Source organism: Carcharhinus amblyrhynchos, chromosome 27, assembly GCF_965287045.1.
Source record: "Carcharhinus amblyrhynchos chromosome 27, sCarAmb.v2.hapA, whole genome shotgun sequence".
NCBI classification, from domain to species: Eukaryota; Metazoa; Chordata; class Chondrichthyes; order Carcharhiniformes; family Carcharhinidae; genus Carcharhinus; species Carcharhinus amblyrhynchos.
In genome coordinates, this window is record NC_137350.1 from 11,623,544 (window position 1) to 11,646,751 (window position 23,208).

General features: G+C 45.1%; 1 protein-coding gene across 1 annotated transcript in view; it reads right to left on the reverse strand.

Moving 5' to 3' along the window:
* fam171a2a (family with sequence similarity 171 member A2a) overlaps positions 1–23,208 on the reverse strand; it is a 295,487-nt gene that overhangs the window by 99,072 nt on the left and 173,207 nt on the right. The window contains exons 4-5 of the mRNA XM_080213484.1: positions 9,545–9,703; positions 6,370–6,546 (exon numbers count right to left, since the gene is read on the reverse strand). Of these exons, the coding sequence (XP_080069610.1) occupies positions 6,370–6,546; positions 9,545–9,703 (336 nt within the window). The remainder of the gene's footprint in view (positions 1–6,369; positions 6,547–9,544; positions 9,704–23,208) is intronic.

Below are 23,208 nucleotides of genomic sequence, written 5' to 3' on the forward strand. Positions count from 1 at the left end.
GCCTAACTCTTAGTACCTCTCAGGATAGCTGGTTGCCCTATGCAGAGTCAGCACTGGGCTTCCTCTACCCAGTATAGATCCACCCTACAGGCCAGTAAGCAAGCGAGCACGTTTCTTTACATGAGGAGCAGTTAGGTTCCTCCAGCACCCATGGCACTCCTGGTGTCCACAGTCAGACCCTCCCCCACCCTCTGTTGTCTGTTCTGACTCCCCCTCAACTCCACCCACCCACCTCCCCCCACCCCCTTCCCCACACACACACCCCCACACACACCCCCACACACACACACACACACACCCACACACACACACACACACACACACACACACACACACACACACACACACACACCCAACCGAGACTCACCAAGGCCATTGCCCTGAGGCACACAGCAAAATAGTTGAATGTCTTTGAAGGACAAGTTGTCTGCAGGGCTGTGAGGGGCAGCAACAACTCACACTTATACTGACACATTAACTGGGACTTGAGATTAGAGTCACCTCCTTCGAGTAGCAAACACTTTCCGGTTTGATTGTGAGCGCATAAAAATGACTGATTTAAAAGAACGTCACAACTGACAATGGAAAAGGTCCTTTGGGATTTTAAATCCACGTAAGATGAGTTAAGAGGCAATTTCACCTGTGCAGCAGCAACACGGTTTGAAGTGAGTGGGGTGAGGGATGACAATGTTTGAAGGAAGGTTGATCCTGCATTCACGCATCATCATCTCTCATTCACAAAGCGCATCATAGTCAAGGCAGCCTGGTCAGATATAATGCATGGTGCAATACTAATCCATACACACTCTGGCTCACTATTGCTGATGTGGGTATGCCGGCGTTGGACTGGCGTAAACACAGTAAAAAGTCTGACAACACCAGGTTTTAGTCCAACCTATTTATTTGATAATATTCTCACAAGCTTTCGAGGGGACAGCCTCTTCGTCAGGTGAATGGAGAGTTCTGGCCTCAGACAGAGCATTTATATGCTTTATATGCTCTGTCTGAGGCCAGAACTCTCCATTCACCTGACGAAGAGGCTGTCCCCTCGAAAGCTTGTGAGAATATTATCAAATAAATAGGTTGGACTAAAACCTGGTGTTGTCAGACTTTTTACTGTCACTATTGCTGGCCATGCCTTCAGCTCCCAAGGCCCCACGCTCCAGAATTTCCTCTCTTCGCCTCCCTACCACTCTCTCATTCTTTAATTAGCTCCTTAAAACCCATCCCTTTGACCAGGCTTGTGTCACCTGTCCCAATATCTCTTTGCCAATCTCTCTTCTCGGTGTTAGCTGATGCCAAGCGACCTGGGATACTTATTTTCAGAGGGGCTATATAAATGCAAGGTGCTGTTGTCATGCCACTCAAGCGAGATGGTCTATTATTCACCGGATGGTATTTCATCACTAAGAAAGATTGCAGTTGGTGGGACAGCTTGTTCCATAAATACGGTTTAATGCCAGTTTTACTGGTAAAAGTTTGTGCGCTCCTGGGTGGTGGGATGTCTTTGGAAGCCGTTAATTTTATCTGTGCTCTCAAAAGAAAATGTAAAAGCTCGTTTAGTAGTAGACACAGCCACTAACGTGGTGACGCTGTGTCATCTTCAGATTGTAACAAAGCTTGTAAGGCAAAGTACAAGTTAATTTGATTTCATGCTGCTCCCTTCCATCCCATTCCACCTACTCCACCCCCATTGTGGTCCTGTTAAAGGGGGATGCCCCTTTAAGAAAATGGGTCAGGTGTTCCAGGACTCAAGTTCTACCTTGGATGGGGCTTGCCAACCTAGTCTTGGGCTTGTGCTCACTGGAGTTCAGACAAATAAAGAGGGATCTGATCATGATATATAAAATGCTAAAGGGGATTGATAAGATGGACATTAAACAGACATTCTCCCTTGTGAGACAGTCTAAAACAAGAGGTTATAGATATAGTGTGGGAGAAGGTAGGTTCAAAACTGAGATGAGGGGAAACTAGTTCTCTCAGAGGGCTGTGAATCTGTGGAACTCATTGACCCAGAGTGCAGTGGAGGCAGAATTAATCAACAGCTTCGAGAAAGAGATAGGTATGTTTCTGATGAAAAGTGGAATAAAGGGATATGGGGAATAGGCAGGGAAATGGAGCTGAGGCCAGGTTAAGATCAGCCATGATCAGGATAAATGGGATTGGGTTCAAACAGCTGAATTGCCCACTCCTGCTTCTAATACCTATGTTCCTATTGATGTATTAATAAACAGTTCTAGTAGTTTATTCCACAAACCTCATGGGTTTGTATTAGTCTTATCTGAGACCTCATACATAATAGGTCCCTTAGGCTGTTTCCAGCTCTCTGAAACGGGCACTATTTAAACAGCAACTAAGTGGAGTGCACACATTGTACAAACTCTTTGCAGCGCAGAGAGAAATTAAGCAGCAACAATGTTCAGCTGAATGGAGTGACCTCAATGTTTTCGACATGTTGGCTGTTGCCCAGTGGGCAGCAAAATTGCATAGTGGTTAGCACTGCTGCTTCACAGTGCCAGAGACCTGGATTTGATTTCTGGAATGGGTCACTTATCTGTGCGCAGTCTGCACATTCTCCCCATGTCTGTGTGGGTTTCCTCCAGGTGCTCCGATTTTCTCCCACAGTCCGAAAGACGTGCTGGTTAGGTGCATTGGCCATGCTAAATTCTCCCTCAGTGAACCTGTCGGAGTGTGACAACTAGGGGACTGTCACAGTAACTTCATTGCAGTGTTAATGTAAGCCGACTTGTGACTAATAAAAATAAACTTTATTTCTTTAACCTGATTTCATTTTGACATCCTGCACAGTGGTTAGCTCTGCTGTCTCACAGCGCCTAGGACCCGGGTTCGATTCCCGGCTTAGGTCACTGTCTGAGCGCAGTCTGCGTGTTCTCCCCGTGTCTGCGTGGGTTTCCTCCGGGTACTCCGGTTTCCTCCCACAGTCCAAATACGTGCAGGGGTAAGGTGGCTTGGCCATGCTAAATTCTCCCGTAGTGTCAGGGGGACTGGCTGGGCTAAATGTATAGGGTTATGGAGATAGGGTCCAAGTGCGATTGCGATAGGTGTAGAGTCAATTGGCCGAATGGCCTCCTTCTGCACAGTAGGATTCAATGAGAACCTAACGGGTCAAACTGGTCCGCTGCTCGAATCCGAACAATTGCTCCATTTTTTCGAACCGATCAGCCTATGAGGGATCTGAAAATTAATCTGGGTAAGTATGATTGCGGCTAATGGATAAAGTGAGGCTCTTTCAAGGGTTCCAGTCAGAACCAGCTTTAAGTAAAGCAGGAAATCTGATGTGCACAGAGCCGCAGATTAGCGACAGGGCCTCATTTCCGCTGGACCAGCTCCACATAAATAAATATGCCAGCCTCACGTCAGGGAGAAGGCAGGGTGACAACAAAAGAAGATCCAATAGCAAAATATTGACCTGAAATACACATCCCAGTCAGCCCTGACAAAGAGAGCCTGTAATCACGCATCACAGGGCATTATCGATTCAACAGCACATCTGGGAATGTGCAGAGGGTACAATTATTTCAATGAGTAATGCCTTGTCTCTCAGATTTCGGATGAATCAGCTGGTAAGGTCAATGCCCAGTTTGATACTGAACCATTGCAGCCAGGGACATCCACTGCTTCGTCTGCGCTGAGCTTACGATGATGGGGAAAGCTGCAATTGGACTGTACACACGGCCTGGTCAGGGAGGGAGTTGTCAGAGTTCTTATTAATTGGCACCCCGTGCTTTCTGCTGGAAAATATAAGTATGAATGGCGGATATGCACAGTAAGAAGTCTCACAACACCAGGTTAAAGTCCGACCGGTTTATTTGATAGTAAACCCACAGGCTTTTGGAAACAGCGTTCCTTCGTCAGGTGTGTGGAAGGTTCTGATCAGAGAAGGACGTATAAAGTCACAGAATACTGATTAGAATGTTACAGCTAACTTGTAAAGACTCGCATTCTAATCAGTATTCTGTAAACTGTGTGTGCCTTTATATGCCCTTCTCTGATCAGAACCTTCCACACACCTGACGTAGGAACACCATTTCCGAAAGCTTGTGGGGTTACTATCAAATAAACCTGTTGATGTTGAGAGACTTCTTACTGTGTTTACCCCAGTCCAACACCGGCATCTCTACATAATGGTGAGTATGGCCAGGGTCAGAGATCGGCACACTTGAATAAACACGAAAACCTATCCTTGTGTGTTAAAATTAGCCACTTGTGAAGGCAACTATGAAACTACATACAGCAATATTCTTCTTTATTATTCTGTTTATTACTGTCACATGTCAGTTAACACTGCAACAAAGTTACAGTGAAAATCTCCCAGTCACCACACTCCGGCGCCTGTTTGGGTACACTGAGGGAGAATTTAACACGGCCATTGCACCTAACCAGCACGTCCTTCAGACTGTGGGAGGAAACCCCCGCTGACACGGGGAGAACGCATAGACTCCGCACAGTGACCCACGCCAGAAATCACACCCGGGTCCCTGGTGCTGTGAGGCAGCAGTGCTAACCAGCGCTTCCTGAGAGTAGGAGGGAAAATTATTCTCTGGCGCGGAGCTGAGCTTAATTTAGTCAAATATCAGCAAACAGCGACCTGTGGGATTGTGACCACAGCTCTCCACGTGGTGAAGCTTCTTATCGCGAGTGTACATTGAGTGGGAGAGCTTTGGTTCCTCAATGATAGGGAGGGAAAAGCCATTGAGTTAGTCACTCTGGGCTTCCACATTAAGTGTAGACAGCCAAATTCATGCGGAGATAGCTCTGAGCAATGGAGTATTTTGAGTTTCAGCAACATACATTTTAGGGAAAATTGTTGGTTCATAAAGAGAATGTGGCTCAGGGTTTAACGGCCTTGTCACAACGCGACTCCCCAGCAGCAGATGCCATTCAAATTGCCATTTATTTCAGTGGGACTGTAATATCTTGCCAGATAGGATAAAATCCAAAAGCTTTTTAAAGTTTATTTATTAGTGTCACAAGTCGACTGACATTAACACTACAATGAAGTTACTGTGAAAATCCCCTAGTTGCCACACTCCAGCGCCTGTTCGGGTACACAGAGAGAGAATTTAGCATGGCCGGTGCACCTAACCAGCACGTCTTTCAGACTGTGGGGTGAAACCGGAGCACCCGGAGGAAACCCATGCAGACACGGGGAGAACGTGCAGATTCCGCACAGACAGTGACCGCGGGTCGAACCCGGGTCCCTGGCTCTGTGAGGTAGCAGTGCTAACCACCGTACCACCATGCCACCCCCTTGCTTTTGCTTTTCGGTAAAGTAAAGCAGCTCACCGAGTTCTTTGCACCAGTTTATCTATCACTTTCAGTCATGACTTTAATAATTGCCTTCTAGCACAGCAGGGGTTTTAATTCACTACTTTTGATATAAGAAGCCTTGTGGCACAGTGTTAGCACCCCCTGTCACTGGACTAGAAGCTTTGGGGATGTCCAATGCCAGCATTTAACACAGTCCAAAGAGCTGATACCCAGCTCAGAAATCCTTCCACCACTTCCCCCGCTATTCGCCAAAGCTTAAAACAACAAAGTGTGGTTGTGAAGATACACTAACAGCAACAGCTACTGCTTTTGGGATTGCTAAAATTAAACAGGAATGTGCACCAAAGGTACATAAACTCAATTGAATTGTCAACCTCATTGGAATTGTCCACTGCCAAAAGGGACTGTCCGGGTGTCAAGACATTAAAATCTCCTGCCCTTTAAATATTTAACAAAAAATCAAAATCCTGGAGATTCCTCCCTCACAGCACGGTGAATGTACCTTTACCACACTGCAGTGGGTCAAGGAGCCAGTTCACTTCTATCTTCTCAAGGGAAACTGTGGATGGACAATAACCTCGCCAAAAATGTACTGCGTTTGACAAATGGGGGAAAACAATGCTACATGTCATAGAATCAGATTCCCTACAGTGCAGAAGGAGACCATTCGGCCCATCGAACATGCACAGACAACAATCGCAGCCAGGCCCTAACACCGTAACCCTATGTCCTTCCTCTGCAAATCCCCCTGACACTATCGGACAATTTAGCACAGCTAATCAACCTAATCTGCACATCTTTGGGTTGTGGGAGGAAACTTGAATCCTGGTGGAAACCAACCCATGCAGACACGGGGAGAACGTGCAGATTTCGCATGAACAGTCATCCAAGGCTGGAATCGAACCCAGGTCCCTGATGCTGTGAGGCAGCAGTGCTAACCACTTTGCCGCCCTATCCTCTTCAGTGCTCCGAAACACAATAATGACAGCTCATCAGCCTGAAACTTTAACTCTTGTTTCTTTTGCCAGAGACTTGAATTAACAGCAAAATGTGCCTGCCTCAGCAGATGTTACTCACCAGTCTTACTGTCAAACTTCCAGGCTGGGATGTTTCTCACTGTTGTCACGAGGCCATCAGCTGGGAGAGGGACGGACACTTGAATGGGGCCTGAGACCTGGACAGCAGAGCCATTACTGGTGAACAGGTGAATGCTGACGGCAGCCACAGGAATCAGTTCAAGCCTGGAGTGATTAGCTGTTTATATTAAAAGAAAAGTTCTGATCAGCACCCCAATCAATAGCAGCATATACTATTATAAAGCAAACTTGTGACAAGCTTCAATACAAACTGGATTGGTTTTTTCCCCAAATCTAGAAAGGTCACTTCCGCCAGTTCAGGGTTATGAGCCTAAATCTGCCTTTGGAATGACGGGGTGTAACTAACCCACAGCCTGTTTTTCATCTCAAATCCCTTTCCCAATACAGCCAAGAAAGTTAGGCCTGGAGAGAAACAGCTACCAATTGATAAATGCCCCATTTGCTCAACTCTCAAATCCAATTTCATGTACTTTACATGGATTGGATCTTACTCATTATCCAGTCTTCAGTTAAATAGAATGGTGGCAAGAAAATGGGATAGAATTATAAAGTCTCAATTGTTAGAATATAACCAGTGACAACTTTGTATTGGATATAATGTGACCAATGGTAACAAGCTGTAAGGGTCAGCTGACCCAGTAAAGTATGGAACCAATTACAGAATGATGTGATGGTCAACTGACAACTGACTCACTATAAATAAGAACCTGTTGGGAATTGTGGGGAGCTTAGATTGGCCCAGGGCCTAGCCTCAAGTTTGGAGTATGAAGTTTCTCTCTTTGATTTATAAGTTGGATTAAAATTTTGTTATATTTTTATTGTCTGCATTTGAAGCGTTCCTTCTGATGAAGCATCAATATGAGGGAGCATGTATTTGATAAGGTCCAGCCATTATTGTCAGGCATGGCATATGGCCACCTAACCAGAGGTCCTTTCATGGGGCCAGTGCAGGCTGCCCTGAAAAGAAACTTCAAGAAGAGTTTGTAAGTGGTTTTTGTGAAGTCAAAAAGAGCCTTAAAATATCTTCGGAGCCTCCAAAAATTAAACCTCTGACTCCACAATGTGAAATGGCAGTTTTTTAATTTATATCTAACCTATCACATCACATCATTTTAGTTGGAGATATAGGGGGGCCTCCTCCCAATCCTTTGATAGAAAAATACCTTTCTAAGATTGACCAGCGTAACCCAGCTCCCACTATAACATGCTAAAGGACCTGCCAGCGGGTTCCTGTGAGTTCCAGCACTTGGCAAACCAAGGGCAATATATGTATTGAAACACCATGACGTCCACGTCATCCTGACGTGTAAACGACTTATCATTCCTTGGACGTTGCTGGAATGAAACCCTGGAACTCCCTACGTTCTCTCGGGGTTGTAAGGCACTTGGACTATAGAGGTTCCAGAAGAAAGCCCATCACCATCCCCTCAAGGCTGTCTCAGGCAATAAAGTGTTAGCCTTTTTTAGCAATGCTCATATCCCAAGAATGAATTAAAGGCTGAAACTTTTGAAATGGCAGGTTTTTTTTATTTATATCTAATCTATCACATCACATCTTTGCAGTTAGAGATACAGGAACCATTCTGGGTGGTTTGTTTGCAGAAATAAAGGTTGCTTATTTTACTGCATTTTTAAGACATTCTTATCACTGACATTTGGATCCTGGTTTGAGTCTGTTTATTTGAGACTGTTTGCTACAGCATCATGAACACTAACAGAATCTCAATACAATCATGATCAGGGCAGCTTTAGAAGAATCATAGTACCATAGAATTCCTACACTGCAGAGGCCATTGGACCCATTAAGTCTGCACCGACAACAATTCCACCCAAGCTCTATCCCAATAATCCCACATATTTACCCTGCTAATCCCCTGGTTAATTTAGCATGGCCAATCAACTTAACCTGCACATCTTTGGACCGTGGGAGGGAACCAGAGCACCCAGACGAAACCCACGCAGATACGGAGAGAATGTGCAAAGTTGACACAGTCACCCAAGGCTGGAATCGAACCTGGGCCCCTGGAGCTATGAGGCAGCAGTGCTAACCACCGTGCCACCATGTCGCCCAGGACTTTATTGTCTCTGGAGTGCCCCAAGCTCTTAGGAGCTTGAGGATCAATGTTGGCTCCCCTGTATTCTAAGCGAAACTGTGAAAGAATGGAATATTTCACTCGTGACTCCACACACATGCAACTTGTTTACCTTTCCAAGTCATCAGTGGAGGAGAAGGGTGGACAGAGGGGCAGGCCAGCAAAGATCAGGGTGGGGATTGGAAGAGTGAAGGATTGTGGAAGTCATTCTGGCCCCCTCACCCACACCAGAATGTGACATTGACGCAGGTCATTCACCCATCCACCCCACCCATCTCCCACCGCCAGGGAATGGTGCACTGGCCTCAGGTGATTTGAAGTGTAAGAGAAAATAGAAAGAGATATGAGAAAAAGGAATATAACCTGAAATTGTGAAAACACATGCAATGTGGGAGCAAGTATAGCTCCTCAGTAGGAATGATGGCCGGAATTCCCCAGCTGTTCACGCCCTGTTGCCACTGCCAGCAAAACCGCAGAATTTGGCACTTCACCAAATTTCCGCTTGCTGCAGCGGGACTGGAGAATCCCAGCTGCTGGCGAGGTCGGAGAATTCCAGCCAGGTATTTTGAGTTGAAGTATGGCAATGTTCAACCAAATGCCTGGTTGCAGCAGGTATTGCTAGCAATGATTTACAAATGAGGTGCCTGTGAGGTTTCTATAAGCTTCCAGCTTCTCAAAGAACAAAGAAAATTACAGCACAGGAACAGGCCCTTCGGCCCTCCAAGCCTGCACTGACCATGCTGCCCATCTGAACCACTCTTCCAGGGACCAAATCCTGCTATTCCCATCCTATTCATGTATTTGTCCTGACACCCCTTAAAAGTCACTATTGTATCTGCTTCCACTATCTCCCCTGGCAGCGGGTTCCAGGCACCCACCACTCTCCGTGTAAAAAACTTGCCTCCTATATCTCCTTTAAACCTTGCCCCTCGCAACTTAAACCTGTTCCCCCTGGTAACTGACTCTTCCAACCTGGGGAAAAGCTTCTGACTATCCACTCTGTCCATGCCCTCTCGTATCCCTCAGCAGCAGGAGGACATGTCAACCGCAGTGTAAAGATACCTGTTGTGTTGGTTTCGTAGCCCAAGAGATAGGGGAATCTTTCCACATCCATCTCAGTGTTGGCTGTAGTTAGGAAAGCAGACAGCTCATTATAGGATGTGTTTGATGGAAGTCCAACGTTCTTCCTCTGGAATTGGACCCATGGCTGATTCTTGGCACCTAAATGAGAGGGAAACAGACCATAATAACTGGAGAGGGGGGGAAGAAAAGCATCACTTATGTCAGACCACACACTCGCTCACACACACGCGTGTACACCACAGAAGAGTTTCTGATTTATTGACGTATAAAACATTCTGCAAACACCCTTCTCTAAAATTACTCCCAGAAGTCACATTATCCGACGGTTGGAGGGACACAGATTAAAGGAATGAAAAGACTTCCAAGGTTAAAACAATCAATTTTCCTGCTGATCTGAAATATATCTCTCTCCAAGATTGTTGTTCTGTCATATACGAGTTGTATATATTCTGTCGTCACTCCCAGTGGTCTCCATTGGTGATCGGGCTTCTGCAGTTATTTTTTCTACTCGTTTCTTTTCCACACTGGCGCTCGATTCTTGGGGGTTCCCAGCAGCACTAAATCCTGACAGTTGGCATTCTTCCCAAATGAGCCAAGGCCACAGAATCCTTAATCACTGGGAGGATCACAGGCATGGCGCCTAACCCAATGTTCATACACACACAACACAATACACCACACACACACACACACACACACACACACACACACACACACACACACACACACACACACAACACAATACACCACACACACATAGCACACACAGACACACATACACAAAACACACACACACAAAACACACCACACAACACACACAGACACACACACAACACACCACACACACATACACAAAACACACCACACACACAAACACAACACACACACACAAAACACACCACACAACACACAGACACACACACACAACACACCACACACACATACAACACACACACAAAACATACCACACACACATACAACACACCACACACACACACAGAACACAAAACACCACACACACAAAACACACCACACACAGACACACACACAACACACCATACACACAAACACACAACACACCACACACACAAACACACCACACAACACATACAGACACACACACAACACACAGACACACACAACACACCACACACACACACATACAACACACACACACAAAACACACCACACACACACATACAACACACCACACACACACACACACAACACACAGACACAAAACACACCACACACACACATACAACACACACACACAAAACACACCACACACACACATACAACACACCACACACACACACACACAACACACAGACACAAAACACACCACACACACACATACAACACACCACACACACACACACACAACACACAGACACAAAACACACCACACACACACATACAACACACACACACAAAACACACCACACACACACATACAACACACACACACAAAACACACCACACACACACATACAACACACACACACAAAACACACCACACACACACATACAACACACCACACACACATACAACACACCACACACACACAAATACAACACACAGACACACACAACACACCACACACACACACAAAACACGCCACACACACACCACACACACAAACAACACAACACCAATACACACACACACATACACACACACGACACAAACACAACACACACACATGCCTTCTGAGCAGAGGCCAACTCTGCATTATCTCCCCCTCCTCTCACCCAAGGACTGTTGAGGCCAAATGCCCCAAATAAGATCTGCCAACTCCCATCAGAGGGATTTGAACCAAGAGCAATGTCACAGTGTGTACAGCTCAGCTACTCACTACTATTGCCTCACAAACCCCTTCATGAAGTCTTTTCATCTCCCACCTAGTTAAAGTTTATTTATTAGTGTCACAAGTAGGCTCACATGAACACTGCAATGAAATTACCTGCAGTGAAAATCCCCTAGTTGCCACACTCCAGCACCTGTTCGGGTACACTGAGGGAGCATTTAGCATGGCCAGTGCACCTAACCAGCACGTCTTTCAGACTGTGGGAGGAAACCGGTACACCTGGACAAAACCCACACAGACACGGGGAGAATGTGTAGGCTCCGCACAGACAGTGACCCAGGCTGGGAATCGAACCCATGGCGCTGTGAGGCAGCAGTGCTAACTTTCTTGTTCATAATGGCTGCTCTGCCACTGGCTTCAAGAAAATGTTACTGCCTGCTCTATTTTGACACCTGCAGACATTAAAGTACAGTGTATAGTCTCACAAGTACTGGCTCGGTACTTCCCAGGTCCCTTTATGGACAAATGAAAAGAGATAAGATTGTATTGTATTGTTGGAGCTGAGTAAGTTGTGATTCAGCAGTAGAACGCCCATCTCAGTCAAAGGATAGTATAGAATCATAGAATCCTTACAGTGCAGGAGGAGGCCATTCAGCCCATTGAGTCTGCACCAACCACAATCCCACTCAGGCCCTATTCCCATAACCCCACACATTTGCCCTACTAATCCCCCTGACTCTAGGGTCAATTTAGCATGGCCAATCAACCTAACCTGTACATCTTTGGAGTGTGGGAGGAAACCGGAGCACCCGGAGGAAACCCACGCAGACATGAGGAGGACGTGCAAACTCCACACAAAGAGTGACCCGAGCGGGGATCGAACCCGAGTCCCTGGTGCTGAGAGGCAGCAGTGCTAGCCACTGTGCCACCCAGATTGTGTTAAAAAAAAATTCTAGACACGTCAGTACACCAGCTAAACTCTCAAATCAGCGCATCTGGAAACCGGAGTACCCACGCAGACATGGGAAGAATGTGCAGACTCCACACAGACAGTGACCCAAGCCAGGAATCGAAACCAGGTCCCTGGCGCTGTGAGGCAGCAGTGCTAACCACTGTGCCATTATGCAGCCACTAAAACCTACAAATTATTCTCGTTTGTCAACTTCCATTTGCATTTTTTCTTTTTCTCCTTTCTCGGGATGTGGGCATCACTGGTAATGTTAGCAATCATTACGCTGGGGACGATGGTGATGAAACATTTTGAACTGCTGCAGTCCATGCCATGTAAGTACACCCACAGTGCTGTTAGAGAGGGAGTTCCAGGATGTTGCCGCAGTGACAGTGAAAGAATGACATTATATTTCCAGGTCAGGATGGTGAGAGACCTGGAAAGGGACTCTAAAGATCTACTGTGGGTAGAGGTCACTGGATTGGGGGGGGGGGGGCTGTCACGACTTCGCCCAACGTAAAGCACAGACACACTGCCAAATAGTCCAAAGAAAAGTAAATCACTCCATTAAAAATTTCCTTTGCTTTTCTTTGATCTACAAATCCAATTCAAAGTTATAATTAAACATACATCATCCAAAGATGTGTGGGTTAGGTTGATTGGCCATGGTTAATTGTCCCACAGCGTCAGGGAGATTAGCAGGGTAAATAGGGTGGAATGGGGGAAATAGGGTCTGGGTGGGATTGTGGTTGGTACAGACTTAATAGACCAAACAGTCTCCTTCTGCACTGTAGGGATTCTATGAAGCCAATGCTGGAAAATCTCAGCAAATCTGTGGAGAAAGAGAAGTGTTAGTCTAGACTCGAAGCATTGGCTCTATTCTCTCCTCACAGATGCTGTCAAACCTGATGAGATTTTCCAGCATTTTTTGTTTTTGTTTCCGATTCCAGCAATTATGCATCTTCCTTTATTCCAACATTTTTCATCTCAACTCCATGATTTATATCTTTTCCTTACTCCCAGTCTTTAATATTTGCATTTTCTGCCCCTTGCTCTCTTTTGCCCTTCTCTATTTCTTCCCATTTATTTACTTCCTCTCTGGCTAAGTTTTATTTTTTGTCTCTTTACTCTCTGATTCTAGTGCTTCCAGCATTCATAGAATCATAGAACCCTACAGTGCAGAAAGAGGCCCTTCGGCCCATCGAGTCTGCACCGAACACAATTCCACCCAGGCCCTACCCCATATATTATACCCTCTAATCCCTCTAACCTAAATATCCCTGGACACTAAGGGGCAATTTCTTAGCATGGCCAATCAACCTAACCAGCACACCTTTGGACTGTGGGAGGAAACCGGAGTACCCGGAGGAAACTCACACAGATACGAGGAGAATGTGCAAACTCCACACAGACAGTGACCCGAGCTGGGAATCGAACCCAGGACCCTGGAGCTGTGAAGCAGCAGTGCCACCGTGCCGCCCATTCTGAATGCTCAGCATTTAAAGCAGCCAGTGGCAAAATGGCTGCTGCGATGACCAAACTGATGTATTGCAAGTTTGCATTTTCTTTCAAGATCTTGGCAGCTGTAGATGTGCAGCACTTTGGGGTTCCTGGCAGGATCATTAAAATGGATGCCATCAGAAAATGGGGGAGGCGATAGACCAGTGATATTATCACGAAACTATTAATCCAGAAACTCAGCTAATGTTCTGGGGACATGGGTTCGAATCCTGCCACAGCAGATGGTAGAATTTGAATTCAATAAAAAAAAATCTGGAATTAAAAATCTACTGATGACCATGAAACCATTGCCGATTGTCGGCAAACCCAACTGGCCTTTAGAGAAGGAAATCTGCCGTCCTCACCTGGTCTGGCCTACAGGTGAATCCAGAGACACAGCAATACAGTTGACTCCCAACTGCCCTTTGGCAACTAGGGATGGGCAATAAATGCAGTAAGAAGTCTCACAACACCAGGTTAAAGTCCAACAGGTTTATTTGATAGTAAACCCACTAGCTTTCGGGGTTTGCCCCTTCATCAGGTCACCTGACAAAGTGGGTTTACTATCAAATAAACCTGTTGGACTTTAACTTGGTGTTGTGAGACGACTTACTGTGTTTACCCCAGTCCAACGCTGGCATTTCCACATGAATAAATGCTGGCCAGCTGGCGACGCCCATGTCCCACGAATTAATAAAAAAATTCTTCCAATATCCAATGACAAATCAGGACTGTTGCAGGACAAAATTAACTGTCGAGCTACTTTCAGACTTAGTCCCCTTTTGAGTGAGTAGAGGGAGATCTTTGGAATTTTAAAAATGGCTTTTATTTTTGTGCGGTAGCAAGGAATCTAGTACTCCAGCTGGTGGCGTACCAGAGAGCCCTGAATGAAACATTACAGACAGTTACTTTAGAATTCAGTTACAGTTAATTAGCATATATCAAACAAAGGTGTACATTTGTTCAGAAGTTATCTATATCCACTCACAGCTAATGGGATTACATAATCATAGAATCCCTACAGTGCAGGAGGAGGCTATTTAGCCCATCAGATCGGCACTGAATCTCCCAAAGAGCATCCCATTCAGACCCTATCCCTGTAACCCCATATATTTACCCTGCTAATCCCCCCTAACACATCAAGCCTTCACTGACAACAATCCCACCCAAGCCTTATCCCCACAGCCCCACGTTTGTACCCTGCTAATCTCCCTGATGCTGAGGGGCAATTTAACATGGCCAATCCAACCGAACCCACCCATCTTTGGACTGTGGGAGGAAACCCACACTGACACAGGGAGAATGTGCAAATTTCACACAGTCACCCAAGGCCACAACTGAACCCAGGTCCCTGGCACTGTGAGACAGCTGTGCTAACCACTGTGCCACCCACGGGATGTGAACTCCTGCCCCCAGATCATTAGCCTAGCTCAGTGGCATTGCCACTACACCACCAGGTTACTCACACAATTGAGCCTTCTGGTTCGATCAACTAATTCTAAGCCTTCAGAAGTCTTTATTGATTATAAAACACTTTGAGATGTCTGATGATCATGAGAAATGCTATATAAACATGTCTTTCTTTTCTTTAGGATCATAGAATCCTTCCAGTTCCTCCATTTGGCCCGTTGAGTCTGTACCCACAAAGATTTCACCCAGGTTCTATCCCCATGTATTGACCTTGCTCGCCACACCCCAATCCCCCCGACACTAAGGGTCAATATATCATGGCCAATCCACCTAACACACACATCTTTAGACTGTGGGAGAAAACAGGAGCACCTGGAGGAAACCCACGCAGACACAGGGAGAACATGCAAAATCCACACAGACACCCAGGGCCGGAGTTGAACCGGGTCACTGAAGCTGTGAGGCAACAGTGCTAACCACTGTGCCACCATGCCTTTTATAAGCAAGTTCATTGCCCAAACCCTTTCATAATACTTTGAAAGAACTAATTTTCTTTTTAAAGAATGTATAGACAGTGCCATTCATCCTAGAAGAGAACATTCAAACCAGCCCCTGTGCAAAGACAATTACAATTTCTCAAATAGTTTCCTACATTCTTGCCCTCTCTGATAGTTCCTCACTCTCTAGTGTAAAGTATCCATGACTAATTATCATTTCATGATGCTTCATTAATCTCAAAGACTCCTTCAGGTCACCCCACAAGTTTCTCTTCATAATTGTAGCCCCTCAATAATCTCGCAAATTGACAATGCGGGCAGGATATTTTTGGCCCTTCCCATTAGCGCGGTCTTCCGATTCTGCCAAAAGTGACCTCCGCCACCACCCCCCCCCACCAACCCCGAACCCCCAGTGGCAGGTTCCCCAGTGGCAAAATGGGTGATTCAAACAATACACCCTAGATGTTGGCGGGACTGGAAGGGGGTGAAATCTAATGGCATTCACATTGGTGGCCTCTGTATTGCACAGAGAATGGGAGCCTCCTGGCCTTAGCTACTGGCTGAAAATAGGAAAGGAAGGTTGTTTCTCAAAGGCCTAATCAGTTAGGCCTTTCCAGTTATTCACAACTTCCAAAACAATACATGGGTGTAAGTTCCAATGTCTTTGTCCTTGTCCCACTCTGATACACACTCAACAAGCTGCAGACTTCAAGCCTGTCATTATCCATCCAAAACACATGGAAGGAATACAATTCTGTAATGTGTGAGGGACAAGGAGAGAATTTTTAGCTCTAAGTGGTCTGCGGCTGCTACACCAGAAAATCTGGGCTGGACTGAACTGAGAGTTTTAACTACAGACCTACATTAATCAGAACAACTTATTACATATTCTTACAATATACACAACAGTGGTAGTGTTCTAATCAGTCCTCTCTCAAGATATCAGTGATAGCACTCAAAGACCGCTCCAGAAACCTGAGCATATCATTTAGACTGAGTGGGCATTGTACTCTTTTTCATATGAAATGCTTAACTGAGATCCATCCTCGCAGGTGGATATAAAGATCCATAAAAGTTATGTAAAAGGGGTGGCACAGTGGTTAGCACTGCTGCCTCACAGCGCCAGCGACCCGGGTTCAATTCCACCCTCGGGTCACTGTCTGTGTGGAGTTGTCCCTGTGTCTGCGGTTTCCTCCGGGCGCTCCGGTTTCTCCCACAGCCCAAAGATGTGCAGGTTAGGTGAGTTGGCCATGCTAAAAATTGACCCTTAGTGTCAGGGGAATTGGCTGGATAAAAGAGTGGGATTACGGGGATAGGGTCTGGGTGGAATTGTGGTTGCTACAAACTGGATACTCCGGATGGCCTCATTCTGCACTGTAGGCATTCTATCCCGTGGAACTATTTGAAGAAGAGAAACAAATTTCTGCTGAACAATTAGATTATTTGTAGGAAGAAGTCCCACAACACTAGGTTAAAGTCCAACAGGTCTATTTGATCTCACAAGCTTTCGGAGCACTGCTCCTTCAGCAGGTGAGTGATCCCATTGCTGTTGTTGGGACTTTGTCCCCTGAGGCACAGGCTAATGCCCCAGCGGCACGGGTTCAAATCCCACCATGGTGGAATTCAAATTCAGTTGCTCAAATCTGCAATTGAAAGCTAGCCTCAGTAACAATAACCATGAAACAATGACCATTGAAGTGGTCTATATGTGAATTCAGCACCACAGCAACGTGGTTGATTCTGAACCGCCTTTCTCAGTGGCTGGACAAGCCAATAAAGATAATTAGGGACAGACAACAGCTAGCCTTGCCAGTGACGTCCACATGTCAGGAAATAATAAAGAAAAAAATTCCAACGACAGCCTGTTTTTTTTGGTTTAGTTTTACATCTTAAGCCAAAGAGACTTTAACATCTGACTGGGGATGAAACAAAGGCGGCTAAAGAGGCCACTTCAGGAGAGAGAGGCGCATTGGGAGATTCTCCGTGCCCGTATGTACAAACACAGCATCCACTTTATAAAGCTGCTTGGCTCCCCATTGTGAAGCTCGATGTGCACGGCATGTCAGAGAGAAACAGAACAGGAGTTAACACTGCACTACTGTTTCCCACCAGCAAATAGGCAAACAGCTGGATATTATCAGCTTCTCGCCTGGCGCTGTAGCATGGTAAAACGTCCTTCGTACTTTCAGGTTGAAAAATCAAACACATTTAACAGAGTCATCAGAAAGGTCGTGTAAGGTTCCTTGGTGCGTTACTTTTAACTCTTTCAAAATGAGCGTAGAAACTAACAGACAAAATGGTCAGTGGAATTGGGGCTGAGGCTATAAAGAGCTCAAAGAATCATAGGAACTTAGAGGGCAAAAGGCGGCCATTCGGCTCATCATGTCACCTAGTCAAGAAATTGCAGTCAAAGGGAATGGAGAGTTGTGTGAGATTTTTGAGCTGTAATAGGTAACAAATGCAAGGAGGGGCTAAACCACAAAAGGATTTAAGCAGGAGGATGAAATCAGAGTAACTGGAGGGTTGGGTGAATCAACAGTAATTCAGCAAAAACAGAAATGATGGGTGAGCAGGTTCTATTCATGGTGGAAGTTGCATTAAATTTTATCCTGATCAATAGCAAGCAACATAGGGTGTAGCACGGCAGCACAATAGTTGGTGCTGCTGCCTCACAGCACCAGGAACCTGGGTTCAGTTCCAACCTCGGGTGACAGTCTATGTGGAGCTTGCACATTCTCCCTGTGTCTGCATGGGTTTCCTCCAGCTGCTCCGGTTTTCTTCCATAGTCTAAAAATGGGCAGGGTGAATTGGTCATGCTAAATTTAAAGTAACATTTATTTATAAATCACAAGTAGGCTTACGTTAACACAGCAATGAAGTCACTGTGAAAATCCCCTAGTCACCACACTCCAGCACCTGTTCAGCTACACTGAGGGAGAATTTAGCATGGCCAATCCACTTAACCAGCACATCTTTCGGATCGTGGGAGGAAGCCAGAAGCCCGGAGGAAACCCACACCGACACAGAGAGAACCTGCAGACTCGGCACAGACAGTGACCTAAACCGGGAATCGAACCCGGGTCCCTACCACTGTGTCGACCTATCAAGTCACATAGTCCCCCCTTAGCATCAGGGGGATTAGTTGAGTAGATACATTGAGTTTGGTGATGGGGCCTGGGTGGGATTGTTGTTGGTGCAGGCTTGATGGGCCGAATGGCCTCCTTCTGCACTGTAAATATTCCAATTAAACTATTCCAAGCAATAGTAAAATTTCCAACAATCCATTCCACTCTGGAAATCTCAGCAAATTGTGGTATTATCTCAAAGAATAAAGAGCAAAGAAAATTACAACACAGGAACAGGCCCTTCGGCCCTCCAAGCCTGCACTGACCATGCAGCCTGACCAAACTAAAGCCCCCTACCCTTTTGGGGATCGTATCCCTCTATTCCCCTTCTATTTATATATTTGTCCAGACGCCTCTTAAAAGTCACTATTGTATCTGCTTCCACTAACTCCCCAGGCAGCAAGTTCCAGTCACTCACCACCCTCTGTGTAAGAAACTTGCTTCGTACATCTCCTTTAAACCTTGCCCCTCGCACCTTAAACCTATGCCCAAAGTAATTAACTCTTCCACCCTGGGAAAAAGCTTCTGACTATCCACTCTGTCCATGCCTCTCATAATCTTGTAGACTTTTATCAGGTTGCCCCTCAACTTTCATCATTCCAGTGAGAACAAACCAAGTTTCTCCAACCACTCCCCTAAGCTAATGCCCTCCATGTCAGGCAACATCGTGGTAAATCTTTTCTGTACCCTCTCCAAAGCCTACACATCTCCTTTTGATATTCACCTGAAACTGCCATGGTGGGACCTTCATTTGTTGCTAACTTTGCTACTGTTTCTTCTTTTACGATGTTAGATGATGCTGTAAGCTTAACTTTATCCATCTCCCTTCTCCCTCAGTTCAATACTCACTTCCTTATATTAGTTGACTTTTAGCTGGTTAACTGTTAACAGTGTAGTGTCGGTGTCTGCATTTCCAAGCACATAAAATGGGCAGAAGTGCTCTGATTAATGTATATATCTAATGCCCAATAGGAGGAGGATTGAGACAGAACAGCCTCATGTTCTGGATTTGTTGAACCTCCCCTTTGTTTTTCTTGGAGACTGTTTATTATCTCAAATATTGTCCATTTCTTATTGGTTAGCCAGGTGCCTGACACGTGCAGAATCAATTTGCCATGCAGATGGGTGCCAAAGGCAAAACTTTTGGAAAACCAAAGTATTTCCATTTTCCCAGTGAAGTGCATAATCCCAGCATATTTAGTGCTGTCAATTTTCAATTTTCTCCATGGTTTCAATCCATGCAACCTCAGTGATCTCACAGAATCATAGAACCACTACAGTGTCAAAGGAGGCCATTTGGCCCATCGAGTCTGCACCAACAACAATCCCACCCAAGTCCTATTCCAATAACCTCACATAGTTACCCTGCTAATCCCCCTGACAATAGGGTCAATTTAGCATGGCCAATCCGCCTAACTTGCACATCTTTGGAGTGTGGGAGGAAACCAGATCACCCGGAGGAAACCTACGCAATCGTGAGGTGAACATGCAGTCTCAACACAGACAGTGACCCAAGGCCAGAATTGAACCAACGTCCCTGGATCTGTGGGGCAGCAGTCCATCCGTATCAGAACATAAACACATAAAAATTAGGAACTGCAGCAGTCTACAAGATCGGTTGAACCTGCTCCATCATTCAATTAAATCATGGCTGATTTTTGGCTTCATCCCAACTTTATCACCATCTGCCTATATTCCTTGATTCTCTGATAGACCAAAAATCTGTCTACTTCAGTCATGAATGGACTCAATGACACAGCATGCACAGGTCTCTGAGATAAGAGAATTCCAAAGATTCACAGCTCATTCCTCGCACTCTCTGTCTTTGCAACATTACAGGCATGTTTTCTGAATCTAATACTATCCTTTCCATTCTTAGCAAACCCAGATGGATCTTTCTTGCTGAGTTTTTGGAACGTATTTCTGTTGAACGTTTTGAATTTTTTTTAAAGCTTTTCACTGTTTAAATGTGAAACTATGTTTACTCACATACCTTTTTGTCTATTTATCCAATCAAACTTACCCAGCTCTCCCCTCACAGCTATGTAATCTGTTTTGTTTAAGGTTCTTCTTTGTGATTGAAGAACATTGCTTTCAAAATAACACAAATCAATTGTATTATGATCACTATTGCTCAGCCAGTCTTTTGCATATGATTACTAACCAACTTCACATCATTGCACAATAATTGATGTAAAATAACTTTGTCCCTGCTTGGCTCCATAATATATTGTTCGAGGAAACTGTCACAAACTATTCTGCAAACTCATCTTCCAGACCAGTTTACCAAATTTGACTCGTCCAGTTAAATCAAAGTTTAAAGTTCTCCATGATTATGGAATTGCATTGTCACAAGCTGCAATAATTTATTGTTTAATATTATGTCCAATGGTTTAATGACTGTTCAGGACTATGAGCTACTCCCACCAGCTTTGTCTTGTATTTGCTTTTCCTAATCTCCACTCATGCTGATTCAATATCCTGATCCTCTGAGTCAAGATCCTTTCTCACTGATGTCCTTATGCCATTCTCTTGGTAGCATGATAGCATCCCTTATGCTATCACAATTACCCACCTCCTTTTTCATTCTGTCTGTCTTTTTGAAATGTTGAGTATCCTGGAATATTTATTTTCAAAACTTAGTCACCTTGTAACCATATCTCCATACTAGCAATTAAATTCAAACCATTTCCCTTCATTCATACCATTGGTTCATCTTTCTTATTTCAGATGTTTCATGCACTCACACAAAATGTCTTACATGTATTTTGTTAACTATAATCATTTACATGGACCTTATTCACTGATGCATTATTACGGTTAAACTCTATCCCACTCTGCTTGTCTTTATCCACATTGCTACTGTACTTAACTTTGCCCTTTGGATTTCTAAATCTCCTGATGCTTAAAACCTCCCCCCCACCCATTCAGTTTAATGGTCTAACAATTGGATTCTCAGAGGCTACTTCCCAGGGCTGAAATGGTCACTACGAGAGGACACAGGTTTAAGGTGCTGAGGAGTAGGTACAGAGGAGATGTCAGGGGTAAGTTTTTCACTCAGAGGGTGGTGGGTGAGTGGAATCGGCTGCTGTCGGTGGTGGTGGAGGCGAACTCGTTGGGGTCTTTTAAGAGACGTCTGGATGAGTACATGGGATTTAATGGGATTGAGGGTTATAGGTAGGCCTAGTAGGTAAGGATATGATCAGCGAGCGCAACTTGTGGGCCGAAGGGCCTGTTTGTGCTGTAGTTTTCTATGTTCTATGTTCTAATACCACCCCCCAGTTATATGATTCACTATAAGACTAATCCCAGCTGGTTTAAGTGGAACTCACCCCAATGGAATCGCTGCTTTCCTGAGTCCTGGTGCCAGGACTGCATGAACTGAAGTTCCTTCTTCCAAGAGTACTCTTTGAGCCATGTTTAATTCTCTAACCTGCTTAATCCCTTGTCAATTGGCATGCGATTCAAGTAACAAACAAGAGATTACCACTTTTTGAGGTTTTGCATTTCAAATTGGGCGCCAACCATGGGAGGCACGGTGGCAGAGTGGTGAGCACTGCTGCCTCACAGTGCCAGGGACCTGGGCTCGATTCCACACTATCAACTGGTATAAAGATGGCTATGGCCTTGGAGAACACCATGTCCTGTTAATCATCCTGCAACTCCTTCCATCCAATATCCAACACAAGGGAAAAGTGCAAAGATACAACAAGAATCCAAAACTATCGATGCCACGTGTAGTTCTCACTTTTAAGGAGGGTGATTTACTTGTTCGGACATTTACGTGGCTTTGCCCCTCACCAGTTTCCTTACAACATGACAGCGACATGCAACTAAACCAAACGGGATGAAGCAACTTGCACTTACGCCCTTCTTGTGTGCAAGTAATTATTTTCTGGAGCACAGTGAATGTTCTTATGTGGTCACTGCTCACAATTGCAAAGCTGAGCCTGTTTCCTTGCAACATTTGCAGATATCTATCAGCAATGGGCATTTGGTTATCTGCATTATTATGGAATTTGCAACATTTTTTAATTCATTCATGGGACATGGGCGTCGCTGGCTGGTTAGCACTTCACAATTTATTGCCCATCCCTGGTTGCCCTTGTTCACAGGGGAGTTGCTGTGGCTCTGGATTCACATGTAGGCCAGACCAGGTAAGGATGGCAGATCTCCTCCCCTAAAGGACATTAATTTGATTTGACTTATTATTGTCACATGTATTGCTATACAGTGAAAAGTATTGTTTCTTGCGCCCTATACAGACAAAACATACCATTCACAGAGAAGGAAATGAGAGAGCGCAGAATGTAGTGTTACAGCCAATAGCTAGGGCATAGAGAAAGATCAA